A 23,389-nucleotide genomic window follows, 5' to 3' on the forward strand; every position below is an offset into this window, starting at 1 on the left:
AGCTGGCCTCAAACTCATGACCTCCTGGTCAGAGTGATTCATTGCAGCTGGCTGCAGCTGGTTGATCAACAGCCTGCGCCACAGCCCGGCTGAGAAGTAGCAGCCAGCAACTAAAGGACCAAGGCATTGCCATCTCCAGCCCATCCCCTGTTTGGATATCAGCCAGCACGCCTTAAATCAAGAAGTAGTTTTCGAAGATCTACAGAAATATTTGCAGAAACATTCTAGCAAGCGAGAGTCCAAAAGTGGCAGACTAAAACCCGGAACCTCAATCAGTGGCTGATGCCACTGATTGAGGTTCTGGCATCCTGGGCACACAGAAGACTGGGTAACTTGGAAGGTGCTGAACAGGCTGCGCTCTGGCACCATGAGATGCAGAGCCAACCTTAAGAAATGGGGTTGCAAAGTGGAGTCCATGACATGCGAGTGTGGAGAAGAGCAAACCACAGACCACCTACTACAATGCAGTTTGAGCCTTGCCATATGCACAATGGGGGACCTTCTTATAGCAACACCAGAGGCTTTGGTCAAATGTCATTTAGTATAATGGCAAGTTTTTTTTTTAAACTTTGTGTTTTCCAATACATTACAACTTGTGCCCTCGGTTTGCTTCTGATATGATAAATAAATACCTCTGTTAAATCAGGGCAGAGTATGGCTACACTGTTTCTTTTAAAATTAAGACTTGCCCTTCAATACACTTGACAGCATTATCCGTAATAACACTTTCCATCAAGAATTGGTGGTTAGCATCTATCTCAAACTGCTGCTCTGACCACAACTATTTGCCTCTGGTCTTTGTTTTCTCCTCCAGGAAACATTAGTTAAGGCTCTGTCTTACGCTCTCTATAGTTTTCTTACCTTCTTCAGAACTCTTTTTAATTTTATTGCTGTGCAATGATCCAGTTGCCACTTTGATGGGCTTCCTGCTTTTGATGTATGCTTTAAAATATTTATGCTAGGTCTTGTTGTTATTAGTGATATGGTCTTCCAAATCCTGCCTCGCTTTTTTGCATTCTTTAATAGCTTATTTCATTCTGTTCATTAGTCATGCTGATAACCAATTTGATTTCACACTTTCTGCTCTATGATGTGCAGGAGGCATTTTGACCCTTTCGACTTTTCTTGTACACCCTTCCCTGTCTTTCCCTCAGAGCAGAGGTGGGCAACCAATTTTCTCCTGGCCAACCCCTCCCTCCACAGCTGTACTTTTAATCACTGGACAAAAATAAAGAGAAAGTACAATTAGAAATTACACTGAAGACTATCCGGTTCCCATCTCCTATTTTTTCTTGGTCCCAGTCATTTTGTCTGATTTTGGCAAGTTAAACAGAAGTAGGCATAAACACTTTAAAGGCAGAAGATCTCATCTGATATTGGAAGCTAAGCAGGGTCAGATAGGATCACATCAGCAAACCATGCCTAGGTTTTTAAAAAAACACCTTGTTTTAATGTAGATCCAAAAAACTGTGAAAACAGCCCAGCCAAATGAACTAAATAATGTACACAAAGGCAGCAACAACAATCAGCAAAACCTAGAGAATTCTAGTTTAGACCAATCTGCAAGGCCTCTTTGTTTTCATCTGTAATTATATTTGACCCAATAGACAAGGCCAAAGATAAAACAGGAAAACCAATAGTGTAATTCTATGCGTTTTTACCCCTGAGTAAACCCCTTAGGATTCAGTGGGATGAGCTGAACCTTGCTTCTGCATTCATGTTCAAAGAAATATATCCTACAGCAGCATTCTGGAGTAATCCCTGCTATACTCAGTAGTAATTACTTTCGAGTAAATATGCATAGGTTCGGGTTGTTACATTTGTGATCTGGGAGTTTAGGTATCTGAAATTTGCCATTTGGGGTACTTGTAATTTTTTGTTGGATACAATAAGATGCCCAGGGCTTGTGTGAGGAAAAGGATGGCATCAATCAAACAAATTAATAACTACAGTAAAAATTGTCTGAGTGATTAACACAGCGATTATAGATTATGGGACTTCTGTGCACAGTTATTCACCAAATTAAAAAGAATCCAAATTTACTGCTGAAGACAAAGATGCACAAATACTAATGGAACTATATTCCATGTAGCAACTGCAATCAAAATGCGTGCACTAAGAAATCATTGTAAGCTCAAAACATTCACTCCAACTATCTCCATTTGGCAGGGGCAGTCACAATTAATCCTCTGTCATCCCACTTTTTTCAGCTGCTTCTGAAAATGTCAACAGTTTTTTCTCATCCTTCCCTTCCCCTATTTGTCTTGAGCATACATCAGTTGCTGCAAACTGAATTAAAAGAGCAAAAGTAGTTTGCATTTAATTCAGTAGTGGGGAGAGAGAAAGAGGGAAAGTCTTGCAATTTCCAATAGGCTCAAGCAAAAACAAACAAACAAACAAAAAACACCCTGCTGCAGCCTTCCCTAGCTTGCGTGTTTTTCCTTCTCCATTAATACATTTATTATTATTAATAAGAAAATGTTTAATAAATTTTGCCTTCTTGATCACATTATGTTTGTGCTTGGACTTGTGTCCCAATTTCCACCTGCGGAACATTGGCCAGTATATCAAAATATAGCAGAAACTCTTTCACACTACACAATTACAATATAATATATCAGTTTCATCCATGGTTCCCATAGTCCCAATCATGGGAATTCTGGGATCTACAGTTTAGAAAGAGATATAGGGAATTTTCAGCCAGATAGCACTAGTGCATCACTAATACTGTCATTGTATTATAAGCAGAACATCGTATAATGATTTTGCAGTGTGGAAGGGCCCAAGGATCTCTACAGCAGAAGAGATGATTATAAAATATATCTGGATTCTATATTCACTTTTCTTAAAATGGATTGTGTAAAAAGACTTTTAAGGTGGGCTTTTTCTTTACATTAGTGCTCATTTTTACCTCTATGAATTTCCCCACCATGCAGGCACATATTCAAATGGAATCACTTTTCCTAATAGCACACTTGACCACTTGGATGAGTATGTGACAATGGTAGATACTACAGGGATAAAAATAAGCTTAGAAGTGCTCGCGCAAATCTGCTCTTAGAAAACATTGGCAGAAATGTGAAAATGTGAAGATTCCAGTTCTGGGCCAAATCTTTCAGATTATAGAAATAATCATGAGAAATGTAGGGTAACATCAAAATACAAGGCTGGGAAGTCCTCCTGCTCTTGTATTTGGTGGTCTCTTGCTCACTAGCTCTCATCTTAGGAAGGAATTGATTGTCATGCTTGGCTTTTTCTTTTTCTTTTTTCTTTTTGGAAGAGGTCGCCTGTTTTCATTCATTCTCCTTTCTAGCCTGACATCTGTTTCTCTAGTCAAATGCACACCTGTTAATCTTTTTCTAATGGGCCATCAATCACCCCAAGGGATGTTTTAGTAAGCGAGTTGGGTAAGAAGAGAAAAACATCAGAATGGGAGACAAGATGTAGGAGCAGGCGTGAGTTAACGAGAGGCGGAGAAGGAGAAAACCTTTGACAGTTCTATGAAGCAAAACAGAAATCAGAGATAAAGACAGATAGTTTTAAAAATTGAACGTGTAACATAATTAAAAGCAGACGCCAGACACTGGCTAAAATGAAAATCTATCATGCCACTAATTTTAATTGTCATTATAACGCTAGGTATATTGAAATGATCTCTAGGTTATTAATTTTGCTACATTATATTTTAAAATACATTTATATGTCTGCAAGTGAAGTGGTGGTATTTAATGCTCAGAGCTGATCCTACCGTTAGGACAGTGGTTTTCAATCTGTGGGTCCTGGTAAACCTGGTAAACTGGTTGGGATTTTTGGGAGTTGTAGGCCAAAACACCTGGGGACCCACAGATTGAGAACCACTGTGTTAGGCAGAGGTGGTAACTTGGCACAGCTGATGTTTCATGGTAGCAGCAAGGTGTTTCAGGAGAGAACTGTGTTCCATGCAGTGTTGTCATTTGCCCTCAGTTACATTGATACCTTTGGGAACAGAGGAAGAAGATGTGTTGATGCTGACAGCGCCGTTCCTAGCCTTATGCAGAATGGCAACAATCTCAAAATGCATATGTTGGGGATTTGTGCAAGCAGCATCCCAGATATTTCTAATGAACTCTCCAGCCGTTCTCTGAGCTGGAAACTGAATTGTGTATATCATACAAGCCTTTTTGGCCCCTAAATTAAGTTGCTGCATTTGGTATGAGTGGAGAAGGATATTATCCTATTGCTAATGTTGAAGTAAGAGTCAACTACTAGTCAACTCAACTTTCATATAAGGACTGTGTTTATATGCCATGTTGTCATCCACTTAAAGGAGCCAGCTATGAATGTTCAAGAAACATTTGGTTGCCAGTCCAACACTTTTTCCTATAGTGAACAGCTAGTGGCTTCACAAAGTCCACACATGGGCCATGAAGTAACTTGCACCTTGAGTACAACTGATCCTCCATAGCCATGGATCCTCCATCCATCCATGGATTCAATCATCCACAGCTTGAAAATACACGAAAGTTTTGTGCCATTGGCGGCAATGGGCAGGCTTCCGAGGCTCACCCCCCCCCCCTCAGTTTTTGGGCTAGAGGGGTGAAAGTCGCCACACACGGAGGGCATTTTGATCCCTTTTAGCCCACCAATTTTTAAAACATTTGGATCTTCCCCAGAGTACTATTGTTATTAATATTGTTTTTAACACCCATTTCCACACATCAGATGCAATGTGGAGGCATTTTCCTCTCGCAGGTTCAGCTTAGATTCCGAGAGTAGCTTGCCATCATAAAACTAACACTCATTGTTACACATCAGCTGTAATGAGAAAGCAGCCCTCTGTCAGTACCCGCTTATTGTTACCAGGGCCGGTCGGAGATAAATTTAAATATTAAGCGGGGGTGCTGAAAAGCGCCCCCCGCCGGCCCCGCCTCCTGTGCCCTGGCCCCGCCTCCCACACTGCGTGGGAGGCGGGGCCAGGGCACGCTGGGTGGGAGGCGGGGCCAGGGTTGGCCCCGCCTCCCATGCTATTCGCCCTGGCCCCGCCTCCCACGCAGCGTGGGAGGCGCAGCCAGGGTTGGAAAGAGGGAGGCTTCGCCGCCCGGGGAGGGGATCCCTCCTCCCCTCCCCGGGCGGCGAAAGAAGGAGGCTTCGCCGCCCGGGGAGGGGAGGACGGGATCCCTCCTCCCCTTCCTGGGCGGCGAAAGAAGGAGGCTTCGCCGCCCGGGGAGGGGAGGAGGGGATCCCTCCTCCCCTTCCCTGGCAGCGAAAGAGGGAGCCACAAGGCCAGGGCGCACTGGTCGGGCGGCGGGGCACCGTCAGAGCGGTGCCCCGCCTCCCGCCCAGCCTGACGGCGCCTCCCGGGACCTGCGCCCGAGGCGGCAGCGTCACGTGGCCTCTATGGTGGGGCCGGCCCTGATTGTTACAGAGCAGAAATGAAAGGAAAACGAAAGCAAGCAGGATGACTGTCCGGCTTTCATTTTTGTGTTGCCTCTTGTTTTCTACGAAAATGTCATCATTAGTTTTGTGTAGACAAACGGTCAAAATGAGACGATAGCATGAAGGAAATGAAGCAAAAATTTTAATGCACATCTCTATCAGGTATTGTACGCACTATTTCAGAGGAAGAACCTGGCAAAACCTCTGAATAATCCATGCCTAAGAAAACCCTATGAAATTCATGGGATTACTATAAGTCAACAGCTACCTTAAAGGCACACATGCACAAGCACAAAGAAGTGCTATCCTGCACTGTCATTCCGCTGTGCTAGTTTCCCTATAAGTAGTCCTGAATATGACATTATTCCCATTTTTACGTGCATATGAGATAAACAATTATTTTTTCTTTCCTCAAATTTTCCTTTGCCTTCCGAAGAGCTTGTGTTTATCACCTTTGAAGACTTCTAGTTGATTATCCTGACTGTCCTCTGCCCTTAGTCATCACCAATCAAAGGGAAACCTATTCAGTTTCTTTCATCTTTCCTTTGTGTCAGATCTTCCTTTTTTAACCCCCCCCCCCCCGGCCGATTAATTTCTTTTTTTATTGCTCTCATTGTAGTTGGGTTTAATTTCATTTCATTTTTTGAAAACGGAGGTGGATACAAGAGTGCTTATTATATTAGGCAGAGGTTCTAATAATCCCAGGCCCCTTTTAAAGGCTATGCCCACACTGTCTGATTCACAGCGGATTGTCGGCTATGAATATTCCATAAACATTCAACAAGACTGTGGGCAGGTTAGTCAGCAAATGCAGGTTATCATCATACATACTGCCAAAAAAAAAAAAAAGTGGTGTTTTCCACACTTGAGTGCTATTTTACCCTCTACAGAAAACAAAGATTAGAAGTCAGTTTTAGGCTGTGTAGCTGGATGGAGTTTATAATGAATGAGGGATAGCCCTAGATGTTATGTTGCCTGGGACAGAACAGCAAACGTTGCACATTTGTCTAAGTCAAGGTACATAGCATCCACAGCCACCTGACTTATTTAGAAAGTTGGGGAAGTGAATCTCACCAGATCCTGGCTGTAAATATGCAATAACAAGCAAATAACTAACAGCATCATGTCCTGTGTTTGGGACCAAAAAAAAATCTGCCTGCCCCTGTCTAATAGTGGGATCAGACACAAATTCACAGCAGATCTTAAGCAGAGAGAACTGATTCCCCTTAGTTTTGTTGCCAGCAGTTCATACCAGACCACTTTATCTATCAAATGTAATGGGTGGAGGCTTTCTACTTACTTTTGTCTCCAGTTCTATTTTATACGCCATTGACTTTCAGCCCTTTTACCCCATGTACTATTGATCACTTTTGTCACAGGGTTGTTAGTACTTCTGTTTTTTACAGTTCATAGAACATACTTCTCCGGCTCACTCAGCCCACTTGATTGTGTCTAACTGCAAGATTCCCATACACCCACCAATAATACTGCCAGACGCTACCTCTTATGACTAGAACATCCAAGACATCAGTCCTGGCTTAATTGAAGTATTACTGTTGACAAAAGTCTTAGTTTGATCGATTCTTTTCAATATAAGTTGGAAATCAGAGCTTGACAAATTGACATTTTGATTTATAAATTCCAGAGTCCTCTGATGTCCTGTGGGCAGCGGATTATAGTAGCTGTAATTTAACATTCTACAATTCTATGAAAAAGTAAATCTTAGAATACTTGGATCTTGTGCATTTTGTTTGATCAAGAAAGATATTGCTTTTTTTGTGGATTTTGGATTTTGACACTTATAATGAAACTGAGGGATAAGGACCAGGAATTGCCAGGTACAGTCCAGACATCTATTAATGACATTACTTACTCATATTAGCAGATTCAATAAACAGGAACAGGATAATACTGTGTAGTTGTCATTAAGGAAAGAGCTCGAACCAGAACAACAAGAACACTGTCTTGTTGTCCTTGAACAACTAAGTGCACAGCTTAATGTTTCACAGAAAAAGATCAGGGAGATTACGATATGCATTATGATGTGTCCTAAGCTCAGTTCAAGCCTTTGGAAGATGCTCTATTATGGGCTTTGGTAGGTGAAACGCTTGGCTAAGCAGAGGACCCACTGGCCCTCTCACACACGTCACAGCCACAGTAATGTCCCCTTTTGAACTCATGGTGATAAACTGCTCTGTTTCTTCAAGAAGAGGTCTGGCTTTGGTGGGAATGCCTTAACTTTATTAGATGCATGGCTCGCTTTACAGACAAAGTAAGATATACAGTCCAGCCTTCCCAGTCCATGGAGATTATTCTCTGTGCTGTTTAATCTCTTTCTATTCTACATTATTACTTTTCAAACTGGTGATTCAAAGACTAGTCCCAACCTGTAAACCATTAGTTGCCAGTCTGTGACAAGTTTCCAGGAAAGAAAGAAACATTTGTAACCTATGGGTAGAATATGATACTCTGTCCCATTAAGAAAAATATGCACAGGTTTCAGAAACAAGAGAACAGAAACCCCATTCTTCCTGGTATTGACTCCCAACTTGGCACTAACCCTTGTAACAATCACAGAACCACTTAAGTTTCAAGTACTTTTCTAATGTAAAAATGGGCAATACTGTGGAGAAGTCATAGTTATTATGTTAATTTTAACTGTTAATTTTAACTGTTAGAGTATGTATTTGTGTTTAGTTGACACAGTAGCTGAAACAGAAGCCATCTTGTTTCAATCCACAGTAGTGCTGTTACCAAGGAGACGGAGCTGGCTAGCTCACCAGAGGGAGAAGTGGGCAGAGCCAAGAAAAGGAAAAAGTGGGAGTTTAAAAAAAAAGAAGAAGCCAGGGAGTGCGTGGCGGGAGGTTTTTCAGTCAAGAAGGGCTGAGGAGTCAGGCCTGGCCAAAAATCTTTAGTCAAGGCAGACTAAAGGGAGCCTAGGCAAGATCTCTAGTTGGGAAGGACTAGTGATCAGGAATTTGATCGGTAGTAGATCAAATTAAAGGCTTTTATTGTAGTTGGGACATTGTTCACTAAGGAGCTCAGCTGAGGTTAGAGTTCACTACAATTTATATCATCAGTAGGAGAGTGAGAGTGGAATTACACCAGAGACTACTGGTGTGGTGGTTATAAGAGTTATTAAACCACTTGTTTATCTAAAGTTCCATAAGTAAATCAATCAACCTGCAACCATAAGCTTTGTACGCAATAAACTTGTTGTTCTTTGCTAACAACTGACTCATTACATCTCATCTGCATCTGTGGAGCCAAATTTCATCGGTGATAATTCAAAAGCCTCACGTTGGTGGCAGTTACCTTAATAAATCACCTAATTGGGAAAGAGTAATAGTCACAGTTACCTCAGAAAGGGAACAACAACACAGAAATCCCTAACTACAGAGACAGAGGCTGGGATCTTGAAATAAAGATCACCCCCTGTAATCCTTCTCCTCATATAAAGGTGATATATATATATAATCTAGAGGGATTAAAAGATTCAAAAATCCCCTCAGCAGTGGAAACAGCATTTACAATTTGCTTTGACACCATTACAATTGGCTTGAGTCTTCCCAATTGGCTTTAGCACCAGCGCAATTGGTGGCAGCGTCAGGATTGAGTCTTCGTAATTAGATTAAACCATCCCAATTGAAGTAACGTCTGCGCAAATACCTTTACTTTATGTAAGGCACCAAACATTTACTCAGATAAATGTGCCAAGTGCACAGCTCACCTAGAGCAGAGCTTTCCAAACTGTGTGTCATGACACATTAGTGTGTTGGCTGCAGTGTGTAGGTGTGTCACGCAAATGTAACAAGAAAACTCTATGTGAAATAAGTATAAATCATATAGTGAGCATCATAGAATCATAGAGTTGGAAGAGACCTCATGGGCCATCCTGTCCATTCCCTTACCAAAAAGCAGGAAAATTGCATTCAAAGCACCCCCGACAGATGGCCATCCAGCCTCTATTTAAAAGCCTCCAAAGGAGGAGCCTCCACCACACTCCGAGGCAGAGATTCCACTGCTGAACAGCTCTCACAATTAGGAAGTTCTTCCTAATGTTCAGGTGGAATCTCCTTTCCTGTAGTTTGAAGCCGTTGTTAAAAAAAGATGCGTGAAAGATTTTCATGAGGTATGTTGTGTTCCCATAGATTTGGTTATAACAACTTATATATGTGTCTGCATCTTTTATGAGTGGTTGGTTTAACCTTTGGTTTCCTAGTAAAACTAAATTACTGTGTCGCGAAATGATGCATGGGTAAAAAGTGTGCCACCAACATGAAATATTTGGAAAGCTCTGACTTAGAACATAGGGTGAGAACAAAAAGGAAACCAGTCACTGGATCTGAAGACAAATACATTTGTTTTTTGACCAGAGCTTTTGAACTACAACTTCCAGAATCTGCCAGCCAGCATGTCCATGTGGGAGGTTGCTGAGAACTATACTCCAAAAATATGTTTCCAAGCTCTGTTCTATTATATTTCATACAAGTGAGATATCACTAAGACCAATACATAAATAAAAATAATAATAAAGGGATGGGGAATTCATGCTTCCCTGAAACACAATTTAAAGAAACATTTTAAATAAAATATTATAGATAAAGTGTTATTCTGGACATGCTCTGTTTATTTCTTTTGGTCAGCATATGACCGTGTACTGATCAAAATGGGAAACTGTCTTATGGGATATGGTTCACTTAAGTCTAACGAATTTCTATGCACTATTGACTGCTTTATGTGAAATAAAATATACGTTACTCTGAGCGATTTTACACTCTTATTGCATATTCCTTGCTTCATGAATTGAAATTGCAAGCATTGAAGTATAACTATTTTGCACAGTGATAAAGTATAATGTTCATTAAAATAGCCAAATTATTAACTTTCTACAGACACTCTATATCAGGACCTGGCTACTCTGGGAATATATCATGCAGAGGAATACAGCTAATTTGCATGAATTAATTGCCTATGATTAACATAAGTTGCAAATTGTTTTCATGAACTTATTTGAGGCCGAATTATGGGTATTCGCTATGAACATGCTGAATCAGTTCTTGAAAGGCATGGACTAGAAATTCTAAGAGATCAAAAGCAACGGATTAGGAAATCTTTTCACTGGCTTCACAGTTTAGATTGTAAGCCTGTGGGCAGTGTTTGTGCTTTTTACTTCAATTATTTTACTGCACCTAACACTGGGGGACTTCATAAATAAAAACAAGTACAATAAAGATAAGTACAATAATAATTTCTATACTTACAATGCATTAGTACATTGTCTGTCAATTTTCAAAATAATGTTGGTAATAACAAAGACTGGAAATGTTCTCTTAAAAAACAAATGACCATTTGAAATATAAGAATTCTACACAAATTTCTGATCCTTATATACATGAAGTGAGTGTGGTGGGTGTGGATTGAACTGGGTAAGACCATGATAGGTGGCTGACACCCAGGGTGCATCTATACAATGGAATTAATGCAGTTTGACATCACTTTGACATATTTACCTGCATTGTTTAATTTGTTGTTTATTTCTGTGGCACTGAATGGTTACCTTTTATGTTGTAATCCACCCTGAGTCCCCATGGGTAGATAGGGCAGGATATAAATAAAGTTTGATTGATTGACATTAACTGTCATGACTTAATGCTATGGAATCCTGGGAGTTGTTGTTTGATGAAGCACCATTCATTGCAGCTGCTGAGCGGCTACCTGCCCATCAGTAATTGGGGTGACAACAACCTTTGTCAGGTCTTGAAAACTGTAAACACACCCTCCTTTTCCTGTCCTATATAGAACAATATACTAAAAAAAAACCTCCTAAAGTTGCTGGAAAACTGCATTTGTTTTATCCCAAATCTATCAGAAGTACCAGTATCAGCTGAAATAGAAACAAGTTGCCTTACTCCTTTCCAGAACTCTGTTCAGCTTCTACTATGTCCACCAGTGCCTCTTTCGTAGCAGTTACTTCTGACAAGAAAGTTCATTTTTAACAAAGACTTTTAAAGCCTGCCCAGTTCCACTTTTCCTTCCCATTATCTGTCTACCAAAAATAAAGGTTGTTTTTGTTTTTAGCAACATTTGACGTTAGGAGAATGGTGAAAAAGAATGAGAGAAACACATGTTTTGGTGCCAGGTTGTGGTGGCACATCTTCAGAAAACAAAGCAACAAATCAGTCTTGAGCTGGGGAAGGAAATGATTCCACTGTAGGCAATTCTACTGTAGTTGTATATGGCTTACTACATCAGGTGAAGTAAGTAGCATCTGCTTCTAAATCCTTTATTGGCCGTGTGTGAGCAGTAAAGCAGAGAGAAAAGGTGGGGAGGAGACATGCCTGACAGCTATCTCTAAACATGTTTAAAAGATTCGTAGTTTTGGTCAATAAGATTAAAATCATAAGAAATGAGGATACCAGTAAAAAAAAAAGGTCATCCCTGGATTTCTTGGAAGAGCACTTATGTCATCTCTAGAAAGTTCAAAAATATTTTTTATTTACTTATGGAAGACTCACCTAGTCTGGTTGTTTAATTTCATATGTGCATATGGTCAGTTTTGAATAAAAGGTTTACTGAAACAAGTTGAACTGTTCTACTTTTTTGGAATCTACCCTATTCTTCCCATGTTATTTCTGCCATGTGTACCTGCTCTGTAAAATAAATATATTTTGTTAACTCAGTAATATCTGTATACAGGTAGTCCCTGAGTTTACCTACATCCAGTTTACAACTCATAAGGATGGGGATGAGACAGCAGGAAGTGAGAGAAATCTACCCCTTGGAAGGGGAATTCGCTCCTGAAAGAGTTATCATGGAGAAAAGGCGTCTCCACTGAAGCTGTATCATAAATCCTTGTTTCCACAATATGCCATTTTTAAAAAAACAAAAAAAACATTTATCACAAGGACCAAAAGCGAGGAGAAATCTTCTGAAAAGGGCCACAAACAGCAAAGCATACACCACAGGGGTGTTAACCCTTTCCTGAGTTATCCAAAGCTTAAAATATCTGTTATTGGCTGGAGTTACACTTTAAAAAAAGTGCCTGTTCTGAATTACATACAAATTGAACTTAAGAACAAACCTACAGAACTTGAGGACTGCCTGTAATACTATGATTTCACTTTCACTTTGAAATCATAGCATTATACATGTGACTTGCAGGTTAAGGTCTCAGAGATATCACATTTGCACCCCCTTCCCAAAAACCTTGGAGCATATCTACTCTCCATTGTGAAAGCAGTTTTGCCCGCAGTACCTACAACGGAGGGATATCCTGGGATTCAGTGTTTTTGAGATACAGTTATTTATATGTCTGTGCTAAAGAGTTCTAGCTCACTACTCTGGATTGTAGCTCCAGAGCTCAGAAGAGAAGCCTAAGCATTTCACCAAACCGCAATCCCCAGAATTCTACAGGATGGAGCAAAGTCAGTCACACTGGAAAAAATCTGTTGTAATTGTGTTGAGTAGATGCACTCTGAGACTGGTTTTTAGCCAATAGTTACCAATTAGAAAGCACATTCCTGCCCCTTGAGAGGATGAAAGGTTTTCTGCAGTTGCACTCATACAGGACTCATTTGATTCTTTGCTACCTCTGTGCAAGGCAGAATATGTCTGTGTGTGTCTTAATTAATTTGGGAAGACTGGCAAGCTGATGGATTGGATTTGAGCTGCTGGTGAAATGTCTGTGCTCTCCCCAGAGGGTGTGTTAAACTAAGCCAAATAGAGCAAGGATTCTGTTAGCTAATGAAGGGAGAAATGAGACAGAAAGAGGGGAAGATGGTGAGTTATAGCAAAGATGAGAAGAGACAGGGAGCCATCAGTGGAAAGTGAATACACCAGCAGAAAGGGACAGAAATAGAAGGGAGGAAAAGATAGGGCAGAAACTGAAGAGAAAATATTGTGCACGAAAATTGCTGTGTGTGGAGTCACAAAAACAGAGAGACTGCAGAAATGTTTACTCATCTGAAGCCTGATGATATGAAAGGTGATCTTTGTTTAGTCAACACAAGACCCTAATAACACCTGTTACTGTGGTAGGCTTACAAGCTACTTCTCTCCAAACACCACTATAGGGTATTAGTATTACTTTCACTGGGACCAATCAGCCATAAAATCATTTCCAGAATGGATATAGAACCAAGCACTTGCTGGATTGCATTTTGTTTTTTAAAAACTGATTCAATAGCTATTATAAGCCCTGTTCCAGCAGCTTTTGGCAAAACCTGAAACCTACTTAATACGACGAGTAACTAATCTAAACCTGTACACTGTTTCCTACATTTCAAGACTATTATAAATTGCAGACTTTGGGGCTATAATATAAAACCCTACTTCAACTATTACACCTTCCATGTTTAACATGTAGCCTGAAGAAGAAAACCCAAGAATTTACCTTTTGGCATTGTGACATTTTGGTATGATTATTTGTTTTTCTTGCTCATGGCTCTTGTTTTTGTTGTTCGTTCCTTGTATTTAACAAAGAACAATATTGTAATATTGTAAGACACCCGGAGTTGTTTTTTAGAACAATTTGTTCAACGGATTGAAAAAATATTCATAACAATAGTGTTGTCTTACCGTGGCTTTCAGATTTTCTAACACACAGCACAACTACTTGTGAATTGTGTTTTTCTTTAAAAATACCGTATAGACAATGTCCAGCTCAAACCTCTTGGAGTGATCTCCTCCCCATGTTATTTTTTCAGAGGTGAAAAAACTTTGGTGTTAGTCTATCTGGCATGATTGCTAACTTGAAGCCTCCAATAACATTTATTTCCAATATAATTATTTGGGATAGGATGAGGAACTTTGTACAGACTATGTGAACAAGAAATGATCACAGAAGGTGGGAATAATGATATAGGCAGTCCCTGAGTTACAAATATCTGACTTACATCTGACTCCTAGTTACAAATGGGGGTGAGACAACAGGAAGTGAGAGGAAATCTACCTCTAGGAAAGGAAATGCACTCCTGAAAGAGTTCACACGGGAAAAAAACGGGTCTCAACTGAAGCTTTATCACCAATCCTTGTTTCCATGACAACCCAAAGTTTTCAAAACCCAATTGTCACAGGGACAGAAAGTGGGGTGAAATTATCTGAACAGGGGCACAGAGAGCAAAACAAGCACCACAGGGTGTTACCCCTCCCTATGCTATCCAAAACTTTAAAAAAATTCTTTTTGGCTGGAGTTACACTTTAAAATGTACCAGCTTACACACAAATTCACCTTAAGAAGAAATGTACAGAACCTATCTTGTTCGTAACCTGGGGCCTGCCTGGTCAAGAAGAAAGATCTTGGCCTTAGAAACATTAAAAGGCAATTTCAATACGTTCTAGTAAGCATAGTCAATCATGAAGACTGAAAGTGTAAGTTAGGACTGAAATATCAGTTACAGTCCCATCATATATGGATGACCAGCAGCTGTTCACCTATGCTCTGGGGAAACTGCAGCAGATTTCAGGTTACTTTTCACCTTCTTTGACTTCTAGCACAAATATGACTGCTTCCCAGAATGTGCTGCTTGAAATTCCTTGGGCTCATTACGTTCCAGCCCCAGGGAATGTCAAATTGAAAGATAAAAGTGGCTGCACATTATAAGGTTAATACTCACAGAGCTATCCCAATCATCACAACATGCTGATGTATGTCCAGTCCACCCATTCTGAATTGCACAGAGTCCCCTTAGGCTGCTGAATTAATTGGTTGGCTTCACTTCTCCCGCGCTCTAGTTACCTGCTCATGATGTTCAATGCCCATGCTGATGGTGTTCACAAGGATGGCGATCATGATACCACGGTTGAAATATTTGCTCTCTACTATTCCTCTCAGTTTGACCCTCACTTCTTGCCACACGTCACTGCAGATGGCCACCTGGCCACCTTCTTCTCCCTCCTCCTCCTCTTTCTCTAGGTCTGCAGCTTCCACGCTTCCTTTCTTGCCATCTCCCTTCTCCTCTGTGGGTCCTCCACCATCTTCTTGTTCTGAATCAGCACTTTCAAGGACGGAAAGTCTCCGAGCTGCTTCCCGCTGGACCTTATGACATCTTGGACAATTGCTGGGATCAGAGGTCAGAGTCACAGCAATAGGCTGGCCAAGGCCTTGTGAGGGCATGTAATCAGCAGAGTTATGTTTTCGGCAGCGCCCTGGATAGAAACACATAAAGATATCAAATGCAAGGGTTAATCATTCATTTCTCAGAACGGTGCAACACTATTCCTTCTCAGTATGTAATTAAGCACAAGCAACTCCTAAACTAGGTTGCTCGCTATTGTAACAGCGATGAAAATTAAGCACTGGGACTGTCTGCCAAGGGAAGTGTTAAGTTCATCATTACAGTGTCTTTAAATGAAGATTGCTTGTCTCTCAGAGACACGCTCTAGTTCCACCACAATAGTTTTCACTTGATTGTGTTCAGGTAGTTAGCAGGAATGGAATAATTCTCCAGGCTGTAGGAATCATTAAACAAGAGGCTATGGCTTGTATTATCCTGGAGGTCAAACAAAAAGAAGAGTAGTGGAGGGAGAATAATTCTGAAAAACATTTCTGTCTTTATAATTTATTCAAGCTTATTGATCACATAAAGTAGTCTTCTGTAAACTGGTGCCCTCCAAATCTATTATAATACAGTTCCCATTGGGTATGATGGCTGAGGATAATTGGTATAGTGGATCCTTTGTAACTATTTCGGTTTAGTTTCAGAGTTCCCCATGGATACAAAAATTAATGTATGTTCAAATCCCATTATACATACAATAATGCAGCAAAATAGTATTGCTACCAAAAAAAATGACAAAATTAAAGTTTGCTTTTTGCAATGGGTGGGGAAAGACATATATTTCAAGCCATGGATAATTGAATCCATTGATATGGAATGTTCCAGGTTGTGGAAGGCTGACATGAAGAAACAGTTCAAAATACATTTTAAGGCAATGCCCAGTGAAGCCAGAATGGCCCCCTCCTTGCTGTCCTTCTGGTGGCAGGCTAAAACCTTTTTTATTTAGACAGGCTTTTAAGGATGAAGGTTCTTAAGATCAATTCAGGGGGTGCTGTGGTTTTTAACTTTGAATTTGTTTTAATGATTTTTAACTGGGAGTTTTTAAATACTGTTTATATTTAATCCTGCTTAAATGTTCATATACAGTATTTGTATATTTTAAATGGTTATGCTGATGCTTTTCTGTTATGCTTTTATGAGTCCGCTTTGGAGGAGATAAAGCGGGGCATATATAAATATAACAAACAAACAAACAAATAATAAAGGTACCAAGAGAAAAAGCAGCAGGTTAGGATTGAATTAGGTTCACGGTTTCTTTACCTGCCTATTTCTCCCTGTGACAAAGACTGGTGAAAAGACATCACCTCATGCTCTTCTGTGACACAAAGGGAACCTTCACACATTTTATTTCAGACATAGACCTCAGATCATTTATTTATCTGAAAATGCAAAGTCTGAGCGCACCAAACACATATCAATCAGCAGATGCATTCATCAACCTGCAGGGGTTGACAGCAATTTCCTGCTGAGCATCTAAGAAGTTGCAAACTCAGGTTGCTTGCTGCCTAATGTGTGGAAGCACACAAAGGACTCTCTTTTTAAAATGAATGGAACTGAATAGCTTTGGGCCCTTCCACAAAGCCATATAAACCCCCTCGATGGATTGTCACCTTGACGTGGTGAGGGGGCTTGCATGTTCCAATGAACCTGTGGGGACAACCACGGGAGTCACACACTCCCAGGAGTGGCCACAGGGGAGGATTCAGACTAAGAACAATCCGAAGACCCAAAGACCTCAATGGCGGAGAAGGCAGAGGATAACATGGTACATGTTACAACGGCTGTGAAGGCGGAAGAAGGCTGCAACAGACTGAGAAGCCACTCTCGTTGTGTTAATCACACCACTGCTGGGACCTCAATCTGTGAAGACTGTGTGTTGACCGGCCGTGCACCGACCTCTACACATTAAAAAAAATCACACACAGGCGTCTTCCATGAAATGGAGGACCATCATCCTCGAACTACGAGGGATCATCTAAGGATAAACCAGAATATCAAGGCATATAACACATTATCTGCTTTGAACTGAATTATCTGAATCCCATCATCATCACTGGTGATCACTCGTGTCTGAATATGATTGCTTTCCAAATGTAGGATCTTGGTGGTGGGTCTGTAGGTGACTATAAAGACCTATTCTTGATCCGCATGTTCTTCTGCAGTGAGGACATCAATTTCCAGATGAAAGGTGGTCCTGGTCAGGGTTGGCTTGACGTGGTTTCCTCTTGGCACATTTTTTCCTTTCGCCCTCAATTCATGTCTCTTCGAATTCCACAGCACTGTTGGTCACAGCTGACCTCCAGTGAGAATGCTCAAGGGTCAGGAGTTCCCAGTTCTCAGTGTCTGTGCCACAATTTTTAAGATTGGCTTTAAGCCCATCTTTAAATCTCTTTTCCTGTCCACCAACAATCCATTTTCCATTCCTGAATTGGGAGTATAGTAACTGCTTTGAGAGACAGTGATCAGGCATTCGGACAACGTGGCCACTCCAGTGGAGTTGATGGTTGAGGATCATCGCTTCAGTGCTGGTGGTCTTTACTTCTTCTTGGCTTCTTCCAAAACACTGACATTTGCCTTCTTGTCTTCCCAAGAGATTTGCAAGATTTTTCAGAGGCAATGCTGATGGAATTGTTCCAGAAGTTGAGTGTGACATCTGCAGACCATCTACGTTTTGCAGGCGTGTAACAGAATAGGGAGGACAACAGCTTTATAGAAAAGCATCTTGGTATCACTATGAATGTCCCGATCCTTAAACACTCTCTGCTTCATTCAGAAAAATGCTGCACTCACAGAGATCAGACGATGTTGTATTTCAGTGTCAATGTTGACTTTTGTGGAGAGGTGGCTGCCAAGGTAGCAGAAATGGTCAATATTTTCTAATGTTATACCATTAAGCTATATTTCTGGCATTGCAGAGGGATTGGTTGGCACCATTTGAAGGAGCACTTTGGTTTTCTCGATGTTCAGTGAGAGGCCAAACTTTTGTATGCTTCTGCAAAGGTGTTTAAATTGGCTTGTAGGTCTCTTTCTGAATGAGCACAGACTACATTATCATAATCATATCAGAGTTGTATAACATATGTTGTTACCTTGGTTTTGGTTTTCAGTCTGCTGAGGTTAAACAGCTTGCCATCTGTCTGATAGATGATTTCCACACCGGTGGGTAGCTTCCCATCAACAAGATGCAGTAGTGATGAAGATGGAGAATAAGGTTGGGGCAATAACACATCCCTGTCTGACACCTGTTTCCACCTTAAATGGGTTACTTTGGGAGCCTTTGCTGTCCAAGACTGTTGCCATCATGTCATTATGGAAGAGACACAGGATGTTCACAAATCTGTCAGGACATCCAATTTTTTGGAGGATGGTCCAGAGAGCACTGCAATTCACTGTGTCAAATGCCTTTGCAAGATCAGTGAATGCCATGTACAGAGGTTGATTTGTTCTTTGCATTTTTCTTGGAGTTTTCATGCAGTGAAGATCATATCCACTGTTTCTCTGGAGGGGCAGAAGCCATTATGGGATCCAGGGGGATGTCTTCTGAAATAAGTAGAAGGTGGTTTGCAAAGATTCTTGCAAGGATTTTCCCAGCGGAGGTTAGAAGAGAGGTATCTTGGATAGCTTCCGCAGACTGTTCTTTCCCCCTTTTTGAAAAGGGCGATGATGGTGGCATCTTTGAAGTCTGTTGGGATTTTCTCAGTTGCACACACTTTTTCAATGAGCTGGTGGAGTTGTTGTGTCAGCCCTCTTTAAAGATTTCAGCAGGGATCCCATCAGGTCTGCTGGCTTTATTTTTTATGTTGGCTGATGGCTTTGCTGACTTCCTCCAAATTAGGCAGTGCTGCAAGCTCATCCCTGATTTGTTGTTGTGTCTGAGTCCACACTGCCATATAATCCAGTTCAATGTGGATTTTATACAGCTATGTGGAAGGGGCCATAGTCTGTCTCAACAACCATCAGATACTTCTTTAATTGACATGATACTTGTGCTGTTGCTAAAACAAAAGTGACATAGGAGGATGTAGCCAAAGATAGGATGTATGCTTTTTATGCATTAAAACCAACTAATCCATGTTCCATCTTAACATTTAATATTCATATTGTAGAAGCAAATAGGATAAATAGGACAACCATTACAAGAAATGAATGTGGAGAATGAGAGCTTATCATGTATTTCTCCTGTTACAATCCTAAACTAAAGCTGTTCCTCTAAAGCTGTTATTTGTGTTGGATGGAAATCTCCTACCAGCACCAACAGAGGATTTCCTCTCAATGAAACTATCAACTGCAGATGAGGATTTTCCTCAAGACTGCAATAGGAAGGAAAGCATTACATGCCTTCCCTCTCCACTGCTAATAATCCATAATTATCCACTCTTTAGTATAAAGTTATGTCTGTTCTAGTGGGTATAAAGTTCAGAAAACCTTCCAGCCAGCATGGTCAATTGTCATCCTGATTGGGATATTTTTAGTCTTACGTTCTTAGTGATCAGTGAGCATTTTTGCTCTGAGTTAGGAGTGGTCTTGGGACAAATGGTCTTCATCTCCCAACCAGAGAAATCATTTTCTATCTCCAGCATGTTTGTGCCTCCTCACATTATATATTATGCCATCAGGAGTATAGAGGAGCAAGTCCACATGGCTCTCCTGCTCTCATTGAACACATTCACTTTCCCTGTCTCTGTGACTTATATGGAGGTTGTGATGAAGACACCTCAAGGAGGGGACTCAGCTGGTAGTACCATCTACTTTTGGGTGAAAAAGGAGCGGCAGTGTTTGTGAGGAGGGCAGGGATGCACGTTGTTACTAATTTTGCTCTCTAAAGAAGCAATGGGTAATTTCAACCATTTTCTTCCTGTTGTGATAAAGTGCACACAGTTTTCATAGGCTATTCACAATTTGGGGACTTATTCTGTGAAAATTCACACATGGCATTTTTGCATAGCATTTTATGTAAAGAAAACAATATTTCTTTTGTATAGAAAACAAAATTTTCTGCACAAAAATACTGTGGTTGAGAATTTAATTTGAGCAAAAAATTTTGAACAGAAAACTGTATTTTTTTCACATACAAATCTTTTGAAAACTGCTTCCAGCTCATAATAGAGTTTCACACATGTATGGCTTTTATGTAAAATATGTCTCAAACTTTGAAGGTTCTTGTCAATTTGGGATTCTTTCCATCACAGTTTCCCAATACTTGAGAAACACTTTTTAAATACTTTAAAAACCTTGTCAAAATTATTTCCATCCCTAGAGGAGAGATGGTAGCACAATGAATATATTATAAACCAGGCCTACACTCTGATGGGATGTGGACTCAATTCATGAAAGCCTTAGGAAGACAAAATATTGAGCCTGTCATCTAGATGCCATTCCCTTACGCGTCTCACAGTACCATAATTAATTCCAGCAGATCACAGTGAAAGTGAGTTTCTTTTAGAATGAGGACAGAGCATTAGAAGAAGAGTAGTCATGCTGAAAGAAATCATCACCTACAGATGGTAAAAATGCTCTTATCATTAAAAAGGCTGAGATTGCAGACCTGTGAAAAAGGCTATTTCTTTTTCTGCCTTCGTTTTCTTTCTCTGCCCTTGCTGAATTCATTGTGATGGAAAGTCAAGCACTAAAAGCCAGTCTTGAATGTCACTGTTCTTGTACTAGAACTACATGTACAAGCATAGAGTGTGCCTGCAGCCTTGAGTCTCCTATGAAGACTATTTGATTTTATCCTATCCTCATCTCTGCATAAGGACTTACAAGAATGGCAAAGGGAGCATGCCAGGTTTGTAAGCCTTTTGTAAAGGTTCAATTCAATGGACAAACAAGGGCTTAGATACATTCCCATGGCACAGTAATAGTACTCTATTTCACTCAATTGTCCTGGAAGCATCCTGTGGATTCCTGGGATATGCAGTTTAGGAGAAAGTATTTAGAATTCTCAGACAAAGTGTCACCGTGCCTCACCAAACTACCAACCCCAAGATACAATCACAGTTAAAGTGGATTCATAGTGCTGTAAATATGAATGGACCTAAGTTCAGGAACTTAAGGATCTTCTGAGTGCATAGCCTGTGCTACAACATTGCATTCTAGGTTGGCTGCAATATAAGGTAGGGAGATACTGCTCCCCAGGCAGCTGATGGGATAGGGAAAGGTTGGAAAAAGAACTTATTTTAGCATTATAGCCCCCAGAACTAAAATTTGAGTGTTTATAGTTCAAAAAAAGAGTCACCGTTTTAACGCCTGAAGCTAGCAAATCAATAGTTATTTCATTGAAACTGTTTTTTTCACTGCCAGGAATGGTGGCAGAGGGAGCTTCTTGTAGAATTTAATACCGTAAATCCTATGATTTAATATATTTTACATGGCAGAGGAAGGTGGTGCCATTTGATCTTCTAGCTCAGGCTGCAAAGCACACTGGACCTGTTTAGAGCATGAAATCCTTCATGGTCCACTCCACTGAAATCAGCATCATTTGTTTTCCTTTGTTTTTTAAACCCTGTTTGCTAGATGCTCTTTAGGATAATTTTATGTGACTGTGGTCTGTTTTCTATGTCATAAATGATTTATTATGTGCTTTCCTCTTAACAAACAAGGTGCAAAGCTGCTTTAATTTAGTAATCCTTCTTCTTAATTATAAAACCTATTGGATTCTGTTTACCTGTTTCATATTCTCTTGTATTTCAAGCTGCAAAATATATATTTCCAAACCTGGGGACCTGAGTCCTTCAATGCTGTTAAATTGTGTACAGCGTCGCCAATAAACAAGAAGATTACAGTCCACCCTCCACATTTAAAGGTTTCACTTTTGTGGATTTGGTTATTCATGGGTTTAATTAATATGTAAGGAATTTTTAGGTTTTCCAGGGCATTCTGTGGTCAGTTTCCAGAAGAAGTTGACCACAGATTCATGCTGGAGGGTCTAGAGTTTCCTATAGAGGTGTTTTCTCAGTTAAAAATATAGCAGGTTTTACCCTGTTTCCCCTAAAATAAGACATCCCCAGAAAATAAGACCTAGTAGAGGTTTTGCTGAATTGCTAAATATAAGGCCTCCCCCGAAAGTAAGACCTAGCAAAGTTTTTGTTTGGAAGCATGCCTGCCAAACAGAACACCAGAGCATGCAGGATTGGTAAATGTACGTATCATAGAGTGTTGTACATGGAAATAATGGTAGTAACAAGAAATTCTTGACAGGATTCACAGTTCGTCTGTTTATGCTGGTTTGTGATGACAACTACTGTACAGTATATAATAAATGTTCTTTTTTTTGTTCAACAATAAATGTGAATTCTTCTTCATGGAAAAATAAGACATCCCCTGAAAATAAGACCTAGAGCATCTTTGGGAGCAAAAAGTAATATAAGACACTGTCTTATTTTCGGGGAAACACGGTATATTTGCAGTGTTCCCATTTTTGTTTGTGTGTGTGTGTGTGTGGGGGGGGGTGTTCTGTGAAAAAGTGGAAAGCCTGCTATATACTGATAGCTTCTCCGGTGCTTTGCCCACTGAATCATGTCTACTAGGTACTGTCTTCTATCAGCATAAGAATAAGTCATGTTTTTGAAGCATGGATGGGGGGGAATTTAGTTTGGTCCATATTTGTAAATGATCTAATTTCCTAGACTAATATACAAATCAGAGCACATTGATTTTCGGATACTACACATCTCCAAAATATATGATACAATTCTCAGATCAAAAATGAACAAGTAAATTGGTATATTAGGGAAAATGCACATCTAAAAAGTGTATCGGGAGGAATTGTGTACAAACATGCATACTATATGAATGAATTTAGTAAAAATTTAATATGATTTTTCATACATTGAAAATAAAATGGCAGAAAACCATTTCTGCCATTTTGATGTGAAACATGGAACATTTCCTAGTTTAAAGTACTTTGATTCATG

The 23,389-nt window shown here is 40.2% G+C and overlaps 1 protein-coding gene across 5 annotated transcripts in view; it reads right to left on the reverse strand.

Annotated features, from left to right (window-relative positions):
* The window catches only part of cacna1i (calcium voltage-gated channel subunit alpha1 I), a 372,048-nt gene that overhangs the window by 83,387 nt on the left and 265,272 nt on the right, over positions 1 to 23,389 (reverse strand). For all 5 annotated transcript variants that reach the window (XM_062982915.1, XM_062982912.1, XM_062982914.1 and 2 more), the window contains exon 10: positions 15,155 to 15,564. In XM_062982915.1, the coding sequence (XP_062838985.1) occupies positions 15,155 to 15,564 (410 nt within the window). The remainder of the gene's footprint in view (positions 1 to 15,154; positions 15,565 to 23,389) is intronic.

This window comes from Anolis carolinensis, chromosome 5 (genome assembly GCF_035594765.1).
Source record: "Anolis carolinensis isolate JA03-04 chromosome 5, rAnoCar3.1.pri, whole genome shotgun sequence".
Classification (NCBI taxonomy): Eukaryota; Metazoa; Chordata; class Lepidosauria; order Squamata; family Dactyloidae; genus Anolis; species Anolis carolinensis.